We start from the raw sequence: 12,031 nt of genomic DNA, 5'->3' as shown, positions 1-12,031 counted from the left end.
CCCTCTGTCTATGGAATTCTCCAGGCAAGAACACTGGAATTAATGGGTAGCCATGCCCTTCTCCAGGGGACTGAACCCTTGTCTCCTGCGTTGGCAGGCGGACTTTTCTACCAGGGCAGTGTCCTAGTTCAGAACACAACAAAGTACCTGGATGAGGTTCCTCTCAGTCCTGGAGGTCAGACTCCTGAGACCCAGGGTCCGCAGGGCAGCCTCCTCTGAGGCCTCTCTCCTTGGCATGCAGATGGTCACTTTTTCCTTGTGACCCTGTGATCAACCCGTAGATACTATGGCAGCTCAAGCAGATTAAGGGCTTCATACTCACAGAGACCACGTCCACGGTGTATAAACGCCTCCGAGAGTTAACTCTGGGGCCAGGTGACCTTGTTAGTAAAGTGCATGCGACACGAGAAAAACACCGATGACACACGAAGCCTCCAGGACAAGAAAGAGGCGCGACATCCCAAGGCCTGTTTGTGAGGCGTGAACATCTGACACAAGGTCAGACAAGGGCAGTAAAAAGAAAAGAAAACTTGAGAGGACCCCCCTGGTGGCTCAGTGGTTAAGGATCCACCTGCCATTGTGGGGGGCACAGGTTCGATTCCTGGTCTGGGAAAAGCCCGCGTGCCGAGGGACAACTAAACCCTGGGCCACAGCTACTGAGTCTGGACGCTGCAGAGCCCACGCACAGCAGCAAGAAAGGCCGCTGCAGTGAGAAGCTCACACAAGGCAAGGAAGAGCAGCCCCCAGTCGCGGCCACTGGAGAAAGCCTGCATGCTGCAACGGAGACCCAGCGCAGCAAAATACTAATAATTCAAAACAAAGAAAATCAGAAGCCAACACTCCCCATGAACACAGACGCCAGCTATTTAACGGACGCCAGCAAATAAAATAGAGCAACATAAATACAGGACAACTGATCGTGAGCAAGTGTTTTGGGCTTTGTCCCAAAATACGAATCTAGTTTAACATACAGACCAATCAATGGAATTCATCATTTGAACAGAATAAAAAAGAAAAAAACTTCCTCATCCCAATAGAAGCTGGGACAGCATCTGACAAAACTAAGCGCCCTTGCGGATTTCAGAAAATGCCTCGGAGCTCTAGGCCTAGAAACAGGCGTCCCCAGCCTCACAGAAGGTCTGCAGACGCCTGAAGGCGTACACGCTTGCAGCGGAGACAGGCCTCACCCACCGGAGACGGGAGACCCTCACAGTCTCTGTTCGGTACCCGTGGATTCTCAGCCAGGGTAACGAGGCAAGAAAAGGAAACGAAATGCACAGACTGGAAAGAAGAAACCAAACTACTGTTTTATGCAGAACAAATCCTAAGAAGGGCAATACAGAAAAATCATGTGTATTTCTACGTACTACCAATTAACCGCTGAATATTTAAAAACTTAAAATGTCATTTGCAGAGATTAAAAATATGAAGTACTCAGAGATACATTTAACAGAAACATGAAAGACCTCCAGAGAAAAATGATAAAATGTTGCTGAGAGAAACTAAAGAGCCTGCAAACATAATAAATGGGAAAAACACAGAGGTTCGTGTACAGGAAAAATCAGTGCTGCTGATTTAAGATGCCAGTTTTACCAAACTCATCTACATAAGCAATACAATCTCAGTCAAAATCCCAGCAGGCTTCTTCTTCAAAATTGGAAAGCTGGTTTTAAATTTATGTGGAGGAAGCCACCTAAGTGTCCATGGGATAAAGAAGATGTGGTGAACATATGCCATGGAATACTGCTCAGCCACAAAAAGACAGTGTGCCACTGTAGCAATGTGGACAGACACAGAGATGATCGCACTAAGGAAGGAGACCAGACGGACAAGCATCTCCTGGTCTCACCTACATGCAGAATCCTAAAGAAATGGCACAGATGACCTTACTCAAAACCAAAGCAGACTGCCAGGCGCAGAACACAGACTTCAGGCTCCCAAAGAGGAGAGAGGAGGAAGGGGTAAATTAGAAGTTTGGGATTAACAGATACACAGGACTATATATAAAGTGGATAATTATCAAGGATCTACTGTAGAGCACAGGAAACTATTCAGAATCTTGTAATAACCTATAATCCAAAGAGAATCTGGAGAAGAGCAGGTGTATAAGAACCAGCCACCAACACACACCACACAGACGGACCCCGAGGGGTGCGGACGGCACGGCTGCAGATCAGCCATGACTCAACAGGAAAAGCCGGCAGAAAAAGAGCAGCCTTAAACAGTCCTTTGACTGTTACAGAAAATAACATGTCTTCACGGAACACTCTAGGCCCACTCTGTCAAACACGCAAGGCTGTATACTGTCACCCTGCTATGCAACCTCTATGCAGAGGACATCATGAGAAACGCTGGGCTGGATGAAGCACAAGCTGGAATCAAGACTGCCAGGAGAAATGTCAACAACCTCAGATATGCAGATAACACCATATGGCACAAAGTGAAGAGGAACTAAAGAGCCTCTTGATGAAAGTGAAAGAGGAGAGTGAAAAAGTTGGCTTAAAACTCAACATTCAGAAAACTAAGACCATGGCATCGGTTTCCTCACTTCATGGCAAACGGACGGGGAGAAAGGTGGCAACAGTGACAGGCTTTACTTCCTGGGCCCAAATCACTGCAGACGGTGACCGCAGCCACGAAGTCAAAAGACGCCTGCTCCGTGGAAGGAAAGCTAGACAGCACAAACGACGAATCTAGACAGCACATTGAGAAGCAGAGGCATCACACTGCCAACAAAGGTCTGTAGAGTCAAAGCTATGGTCGTCATGTACAGACAGCGACAGCTGGTCACGTCAGGCCATCAGGAAGGCTGAGCACCAGAGAACTGATGCTTTTGAAGTGTGGTGTTGGAGAAGACTCTTGAGAGTCCCTTGGACTGCAAGGAGATCCAACCAGTCCATCCTAAAGGAGATCAGTCCTGGGTGTTCATTGGAAGGACTGATGCTGAAGCTGAAACTCCAATACTTTGGCCACCAATGCAAAGAACTGACTCATTAGGAAAGACCCTGATGCTTGGAAAGACTGAAGGCAGGAGGAGAAGGGGACGACAGAGGGTGAGATGGTTGGATGTCATCACTGACGCAATGGACATGAGTTTGAGCGAACTCCGGGAGCTGGTGATGGACAGGGAAGCCTGGTGTGCTGCAGTCCCTGGGGTCCCAAAAAGTCAGACACAATTTAGAGACTGAACAAAAACAATAATTCCAGTAGCACATAAATGCTTCTAGAGAACTGAAAAAGAAGGGGCAGATTCCGGACTTCTTTCATGAGCTAGAAAACTTTGATATCCAAATCTGGGAAGTTCAATATGCGAAAGGAAAATTATAAGCTGATATAATTCATGAATATAGGTACAAAAATTTTAAATAGCCAAATCTAAAAATATACAATAAGAACCGTTCATTATCCAGTTGGATTTACACCAGTAATACACAGTTGACTGTAAATCAATACAATGCAACACACTGATTGATTAAAGAAAAGATAATCAACAGCCACAAAAGGAACATTCTTACAGCTGAACACCTACTGCTGACTTTTAACAAACAAAAAACCAAAATAACAACAACAACAACTTAGCAAACAAAACTAGAAAATGATTTCTCTACCATGATTAGCTACCAAAACCCTATGGGAAAACCCTGCTCTTTAACCACGAAACAGTGAAAACCTCCCTCCCGACCCCGGAGCAAGGCTGGAGCGCCCAGGTCTGCATTTCCTGTCAGCGCTGCGTGGGGGCCGTGGCTGGTGCCCTCACGCGGAAAAGGAAGAAGAGGAAGAGTCAACAGAAGGAAGCAAGTCCTTGCTACGCATGCATAACAAAGACGCTGAACCGTTTAAGGACACGTGATCAAATGGGCTCAGCTGAATCGAATCACACAATTCGATCACACAATCACACAAGTGAGCAGCCTTTCTATATATCAGCAACAGACTGTGAAAGGTAATGACACGTTTTCAAAAACAGCATTTGTAACTATACAAAAATATGTAAATGCCTAGGAATAAGTCTAACGGAAGATGTTCTTGATGTCTATAGAGAAATGTACTAACTTTGCTGGGGGCTACGACAGACGGCCTCGGTCAACGGGCAGACGCAGCGTGAGCTGGAAGCCTGGGCAGTGCAGCAGCGAGCACTTCCAGTGGTCACACACGCATCACAGCCCTGATCACAGTCCCGACAGGGGCTGGTTCTTACGCTTGTTTTCCTTACACCTGCCTTTGGCTTTGGTCATCTTCACAACATCATTCACTTTTAGTTGAAAAAAAAACATACTGTTAGAGTATATGAACCATACATGAACAGTTTGACCCAGGTTAGCAATAAACCACAGTTTACATGAGAAATGTCTGACTTGCATGAGTTTCAGTTATAACAACTGCCACCCAAGGGTCCGCGGACTACTCACACTGTTTGCAGATTTGACGTAGCTTGCTTTTGTTGCTTTTGATTATAAAATATAATCAATGCTTATTGCAAAAATGGTCAAATGCAGAAATGTATAAGACATCTAACTTCCCAGAAGTGAGCGCTAACAGCAGGCAGGCACACCTGCTTCCAGGTTCCCATGTAGCTCATCTGGTAAAGAATTTGCAACACAGGAGACCTGGGTTTGATCCCTGGGTTAGGAAGATCCCCTGGAGAAGGGAACGGCTACCCACTCCAGTATTCTGGCCTGGAGAATTCCATGGACAGTATAGTCCACAAGGTCACAAAGAGTTGGACGCGACTGAGCAACTTCCACTCACACCTGCTTCCAGATTTTGTTCCCTGCACTGTTACACACACCCGCATATTTCAGCATCATATTCTTCGTGTGCCACCAAAACCCATCAAATATCAACAGCCCAACATGTTCCATATGTACTAGACTCTCACAGAGAGTCAAAAAAGTCAACCCTGGTATCATCTCCCCACGTATTTCATCTGCGCCAATTCACAAGCGTGTCCATCCGCCCCTGCTCGCCCGGCAGACGCTCACCGTGTTGTAAATGCCCTCGATTGTCTCTGTCCCTTCCGTGGATTTCGCCACTACCTTCAGCCTCCCAGGCAGGCCCCTCTCCAGCTGCTGGACCTGGTGAGGATGGACAGTGCGTGGATTCTCTCCGCAGGTGACACAGCATGGGGGGGCAGGGCGTATGTGCAGGCGGGCGTGTTCCGTGTGCACGGAGCACACAGGGTGGGGGGCAGGGCATGTGTGTGCAGGCGGGCATGTTCCGTGTGCACGGAGCAGGGCTGGAGGACGGAGGACCGGCCCGAGGGTGGTTGAGGGAGAGACAAGCCCCTGGGTGAGCGGGAAGAGTGGACTGGAAGTCGCGGGGGTCCGTGTGTACTGGGGGACGACCTCCCAAGGATGGAGACAGGCCAGGACGGCAGCGGGAGGACACCGGGCGGGAAATCGGGAGCTTTATTTTCTCTTGTTGCATTAAACATGTTGAGAGGCATTCAAACGGAGACGCCCAGCAGGCGGCTGTATGAACGGTGTGGAGTTGAGGCGGATGCTAGTAGAGCCATCAGCGCTGAGACGTGCTTGTGGGCAGAGGCGGGGCGGGCAGGGATTGGAAGGGGCACCCCGCCCTCAGGGTCCCTGGGGAGCAGCATGAACAAGGGTAACACAAGCAGCCCCAGGAGGAGCCTCTCCCTCCTGGAAACAGTGGCCCAGAGGTGAGGACTCGACACTCCCACTGCAGGGGGCACAGGCTCGATCCCTGGTCGAGGAACTGACATCCCAAATGCCTCAGGATTTTTTTAAAAATCAAACAGAAGGGGAGCTTGTGGAGCTGGACCGGCAGGGCGATGGCCGAGACTCACCTCCACGGGCACGAACTTGCGCAGGAAGCGCACACCGAGCTGCTGCATGGAGGCGCCCACCTTCTCGGCCATCTCCTGGTCGAAGCCCCGAAGGAGCACCGAGCGCACCATGACCGTGACCTCCAGGCCCAGGCCGGCCAGGAAGCCCGCACACTCCAGCGCCACGTAGGACGCGCCCACCACCAGGGTCGCACCCGGGCAGTAGGGCAGCGAGAACAGGTCGTCGCTGCAGAGAGAAGGGGCTCCATGTGGGACGGCGCTGGGACCAGAGCACGTGGGCGCTGGGGGAGCGGCTCTCGGGGACTGCAGGTGTGTCCACCTCGGAGGAGGACGTCCAGCCAGGAGACTGGAAATCGAACAGTGGCCCACGTGCAAAGCCTGCGTTGGGTGTCCACCTGAACAGCCACACAGTGAAAAGCGTGTTTCTTAAAGTGCGTCTGGTCGAGAAAGTGTGCGAGTCGTCGTCCTGCTTCATACATCGAGGTCACAGGTCCTCCTGACAACTGTCCACTGGGAATTCCTGTTAAGTCCCAGCATCGGGACAGCGAGTCTCCTGGTCACCCGGTCCACCACCATCACAGACACGAAAGCCTGAAGCTAGTGGCAAATGCTGCTTCGCCCTGGGCTCCAGCGAGCGTGGACCAAAGCCCAGACTCGCTCTCCCGCCCGGAGGCCTGGAGACACTGCGTCTGTGCCCTCAGCTCCGCCTTGCGTGCCCTTCCGCTTGTCGTCAGTGCAAATCTCTCGTGAAATGAGCCAGGGAGTGAATAGTCTGGAGACACAGACGTAACGCAACTTACGGGCAGACGGCCTAGTTAACCCCACCTGGTGATGCAGTACTCTCTGTCTCCCGGGATTCCCAAGTAGCGCGGCCTCTCTCCTGTCGCGATGACAAACTTCGCAGCAGTGTAAAGCACCTCCTGTCCTTTTTCATTGGTTGCCTTGAAAAAAGCAAAGCAAACTTCACTTTTCCTTTAGTACCAGACTGATCGGACACCAGGATGCTCGCACGCTGGGTGCAGCCCTCAACACGGAGCCCCAGTTCACGTGGGCGCAGGCGCAAGTCAGGGGGGCAACCAACGGGGCCAAAGGCCCAACTGACCTTGACTTTGTGGTGCTCAACAAACTCCCCGAAGGAGTTGACGTAGGTCACTGCCTTCTCCCGCAGGGCCAGCCGGTGGCCCCAGCTCAGCGAGCCGATGTGGCTCTGGATGGCCTCTGTCATGGTGGCCCAGCTGTGTCTCACTGGGGAGAGACGAGGGGCAGGCGGGCGTGAGGGGCTGCACGGCCACCGTGAAGTCACACATGGCACACGCGCGTCCATTGCTTTAGGGATCCAGAAGTGAATAGAAGATAATTAGCAAGAAGTCTTCGTATGCCAATTACAGCCACCATGGCTTCCCTGGTGGCTGAGGAGATAAGCATCCACCTGTAAGGCAGGAGACCCGGGTTCGATCCCTGGGTCAGGAAGATCCCCTGGAGATTGAAATGGCAGCCCACTCCAGTACTCTTGCCTGGAGAATCCCATAGACAGAGGAGCCTGGCAGGCTACAGTCCATGGGGTTGCAAAGAGTCGGACACGACTGAGCGACTCACACACACAGCTTCTTTCATGTGACAAACACGAAGAAAGCAGAGTTCTGAACATGATGAAAATGCACGGAGTGGGGCAGGAAACAGCCCTCCCACGGCCGGCCCCGGGATCCACAGGTGGGGCACGGGTGCCCGCAGGCAGGCCTGCGACAGTGAACACCGGCGCTCAGGTGAGAGCTCACCACTTCCTGCCGAAGCCAGGGTGAGGCCGGTGGACTCAAGGCTCCTGCTTACTCCTGGGCCTGCCAGGCGGGGCTCATTTCCTGGATTCACCCCATCTGCTGATGCTCCCCAGGGAAACACTGGTCCGGGGTCCTGTCAAGCTGGGTGAGACCCTCAACCACAAACCCAGCCGACCGGGGGCTCACCCTCGGTCCATTTGGACCCTGACCCTCCAGCGCACTCAGGGACCCGCCCACCAGGCTGAGGGACCCCAGAGCACAGTGGAGGACAGAGTCACTGTGTGTGGGGACTTGGGCGACATCAGCGATTACGGCCCAGATGTCACGTCACCCTTTCTACAACCTCAGCAACAGGACAACAGGTCTAAGACCGTGTGGTCCAGACGGTCAGTCTGGTGACTGTGTTCCCCAACCCCACGCCCCTGATCCCGGGGTTACGACCACCACTGACTAGCTCTCTGCCAGGCTCACGTCCTCTGTCGGCCCCTCTCTCCAGACAGGCCAGGCTCCCAGGCCTCAGAGAACCGTGCGTCTCATGGCCCCAGGGACCTTTGCTTCTGGTTTGTGTAAAAGACATTTTCAGAAGTTTCACAACATGCCTGCATGTCAGCACCCCAAGAAGCAGGCTGAGATACGCGGCTCCTGGGGACCCCTCCCCAGACCTGCAGAGTCAGGAGCAGGACCCCTGGAAGGTCCCCAGGGCCCTGAGGTGGCAGGTCCGTGGAAGGCCTGCTCTGCTGCACCACCTGACCGCTCGGTCGTGTGACGAGCAACAGCATCTTAAGTTCAGGTGGAAATGTCGCTCCCCTGGTTCCTCAAAGGTGGCACAGCTACCCTCACACATTTACTTTTCAATACGAACTTGAGAATAATCTGTCCAGTTCCAAAAGGAAAAAAAAAATTCTGACATTTTCCTTGGACTTTAAATAAACTTTACGAAATAGCTCTGAGATAACGCCTTCACAGTACGTAAGCATTCCCTCCAGAATCAGAGCACGGTTTTGCTGTGCTTTCACACTCCCTTGAGTGTTCTGTACACCCCAGCGGAGTGCCTTCCAAGCCCTTGTATCACGATTGCTGTGATCCCCGTTATTCCACTTCTGTGAGTTACTGCTGCTGGTACGGAAGTTCCGCACACTCTTCTTCTCAACAGCTTTCTAGCCTCATCGGCTCTCACGCCCCCCTTCACTGTTCTGTGTGTTCCAGGTCTGCCGCACTCCTCCACCTTCTCACACGCGCTCAGAGGCCCCTGGACCACCTCCAGGCCAGCGTGGACATCATTCCACCCTGCTCCATCCAGCCTGCCCGCGGCGTTCCACCCAAGTCAGCGCTCTCCTTAGACTCGCTCCTAACTCCTGCCCTGAAAGCCCCCGCACACTCTGCTGTGCGTCTGGGATGGCCGGGGCTGCAACAACCCTTCCCCAGACCTAAGGCCCCGACAGCAGGTCTGCACTGACTGTCTTGGAATCCTGGGTCCCGCTGGCACATGTGAGCTCCTAATGAGTGTTTATTAAACTAGCGTAAAAGTCAACTACAGAAACAGAAAGAGCAAGCATTTCTAAGAAACCTATTCTTCCCTCTTTCCTCCCAGTCTGGACGGTTTCACGCATCACCCACCTTGCTGACTGTACTCCCAGCCGAACTTCCTGGAGTCGGTCAGCGCCTGCCCCAGCAGCGCGGCCTGGTGCATCAGCTTCTTCGGGATACAGCCAACATTCACACACGTGCCACCAAGACCTGAGCGAGAGCCACAGCTGTGATGCTGTGTGTGCATGTGTGTGTTCATGTGGCTTACACACGCAGAGCGGGTGCTATGAAAACGTGGGAACAACAGCCTTGACGACTGTGGGGTCAGCGTCACACACCAGTACACAAAACGATGTGCGTTACAGTGACCGAGGGTCCCTGCAGGAGGCCCAGGAATGAGCAAATTCCGACGTGCATTCGAACAGTTTCCTGGGTACAGAATCCAAGACTTCCACCTGAGTCCCAACCACGAGATAGTCAGGACCGGGTCAGGCTAACTGGGCACACGCTGCTCTGAGGCCAGGCAGGGCCGGCCTCCAGCCTTTCCCTGGGCAACCCTGACTCCTCTGGGCCAGTACCACCCGCCACCAGCTGCCTGGACTCTCACCAACACGGGGTGAGAGAGACACTCACATCGGTGCCCTCCGAGAGCACGTCCCCCTGGTACCAGGAGGCAGGGCTGTGCCCGGGACGGGGAAGCAGAAGGGAGGCGGACAAGTGTGCACCAAATGGACGTGGAGTGCACACACGGTACTCAGCTGACCTTCCTGCAGCCAGGGTGTCGGTTATAATATCCACGCAGAGACACAGAAAAGCGTCACGGCCAACCTAGGCAAGCATGATGGGGCACACCCCGCTGCGAGACCACAACCGTGAAACACCCCCATGTGGGTGCAAAGTTATCCTGGCACACGCGGTGGGGCACTTGGGGCGTGGAATTTCCCTTTGCAAAATCCCCCTTAATCATTTTCGTGTTATCTTTCTGGCATCTCTTGTTAACACAGGACCGGGGACGGTGTCCTCAGCCCGAGGCAGGCGGGTCACCCTCTGGGGCTGTGGTGAGGACCAAGGCAGACCAATGAGAACCAAAGACAACAAGCCCCCCGACGACAGCAGGAGAGCCACTCACCCCAGGCCGTGCCACGGGGGGACGGGACCACGAAGTCCAGCACCATGACCTTCCTCCCCAGGACGGCGGCTTCCTGCGAACAGAGACACACGGAGACCTCGTCGTTTTCCCGACCTTCCCCTGAAGGATGAGACTGTGTCTGTGAAGAAACAGTCTCTCCTCTTTCTTAACCCAGCCATGCCACAACAGCAGCGCAGACTGGAACGGCCTAAGTGTCGACGGCAGAAGGGAGGCTTATGGCCATCGCCGTGAGGATCGTCCATGGCGGCTGCTTCTTCTCACCTGAGCACACGAGAGGCCCCCGGAGCCCCCACCGATGACGATGAGGTCGTAGTCATACGCCGGATCCTGCTGGAGGAGCTGCTGTAATAAACCACTCTGATGTGCCTGGGGGAGTCAAAGGACAGAACACAGCATGACCAAGCTGACTCAGCACACACGGCTTCTATAGAAACCTCAGGGACAGTTAACCTGAAGTGCAGGTAAGCTGGACTGTGAATTTATCTGGAGGGTGTTCGGCCGGGCCCGACTAGTCAGACCGATGCCACAGCAGATAAACGCACTGGTTATCACCCAACAGGGAGGCACATGTCAGATGGCGGGGAGGTCGGGCCTCATCCCATGTCAGACAAGCTCGCTCCGTAAGCAGCTCTCTGGGCCCTTCCTGCTGGCTCACTCTGTTCTCCTCAGACCTTAACCGTAACAATGAGCTCACTGGGTGGCACTTAACCTGGCCCTGACTTCTGCTCTACTGGAGGCACACACGCCTTGCTAAGTGGGGGACTCCCCTCCCGGGTTAAAAGGTGTAAAAAGGCATGAGGAACTGAGTGGTTAAAACGTGAGTGACTCTCGAGCACACTCTGCCCTCAGCAAGTGTGCAGGAACCGAGAGGGTGCGATGGAGCCAAGCAGGGCTGCAGGTGTCAGCAGGTCGCATACGATGGGAGGCGATGGAGAGGCTGGCCTCCCACCTTAGCGATTAACTGATTCCCTCTTTTCCCTTTAAAAACGTTCACGGCCAAGCAGAATCCTGCCAGCTGGTTCTGGGACGTGGGTCCCCTTCTCCCCAGATGCCAGCTTTTCTGATTGAAGCGACTTTCCTTTCGACCAGCACTTGGCTCCGAGGATGGCTGGGAGGGGCGAGCACACGAGCCTGATGTAAGACCAGGAGCGGCATCCTCTGCCCGCGTCCACCTGCGCTAGTCTTCTCTGAAAACAGTGCTCACACATCATCGGCGGGCATACACTGTGGGTTTTCTCCTGATTTTTCATAGGTTGACCTAAATCTTGCAACTTCCGGTACAACACAAGCCTTCTGCTTCATCTGTTGGGAAAGGTCAGGGCTGACCCGGAGGCACAACCTGATGTCCACGTGGCCCTCCCTGAGGCCAGAAGCAGCGTGGACAAGGCTGGAGGCTCCACGTGAGGCTGAACGGCAGTTCTGTCTGTGCGAGGTCGGCTGCTCAGTCATCACGCTGGCTCCTGAGCCGGCTTGTCCTGCGAGTGCCGTGCGAGTGCTGCAGGACCACAGACGCGGCGAGGCGCATGGCCCCGGCCCCGGCCGGCAGCCCCCCGCCTCGGGTGCTCTTGGGGGCTTTCAGCCTCCGAGGAGACCCGGCGTCTCTGCAGCCCGAAGCAGCCCCCACACCCCGTGATGCACTTTCCCAGCGGGCACTGCCAAGCCCAGCGCCTCCGAAGGCGTTGGAGGCTACAGCAATGGCACCTGCTTCCAGGACGGATGAAGCAGGCAGTTTCTGGAAACTGATGCTGATCCCAGATTAACGTGCTA

General features: G+C 53.8%; 1 protein-coding gene across 1 annotated transcript in view; it reads right to left on the bottom strand.

Annotated features, from left to right (window-relative positions):
• Positions 1-12,031, bottom strand: part of TXNRD3 (thioredoxin reductase 3) — a 33,565-nt gene that overhangs the window by 9,674 nt on the left and 11,860 nt on the right. Inside the window, exons 5-11 of the mRNA XM_070777072.1 lie at positions 10,526-10,630; positions 10,244-10,316; positions 9,205-9,324; positions 6,915-7,057; positions 6,638-6,753; positions 5,813-6,038; positions 4,983-5,075 (exon numbers count right to left, since the gene is read on the bottom strand). Coding sequence (XP_070633173.1) covers positions 4,983-5,075; positions 5,813-6,038; positions 6,638-6,753; positions 6,915-7,057; positions 9,205-9,324; positions 10,244-10,316; positions 10,526-10,630 — 876 coding nt within the window. The remainder of the gene's footprint in view (positions 1-4,982; positions 5,076-5,812; positions 6,039-6,637; positions 6,754-6,914; positions 7,058-9,204; positions 9,325-10,243; positions 10,317-10,525; positions 10,631-12,031) is intronic.

This window comes from Bos indicus, chromosome 22 (assembly GCF_029378745.1).
Source record: "Bos indicus isolate NIAB-ARS_2022 breed Sahiwal x Tharparkar chromosome 22, NIAB-ARS_B.indTharparkar_mat_pri_1.0, whole genome shotgun sequence".
Taxonomy (NCBI): Eukaryota; Metazoa; Chordata; class Mammalia; order Artiodactyla; family Bovidae; genus Bos; species Bos indicus.
This window is presented reverse-complemented; position numbering and strand designations above follow the sequence as displayed.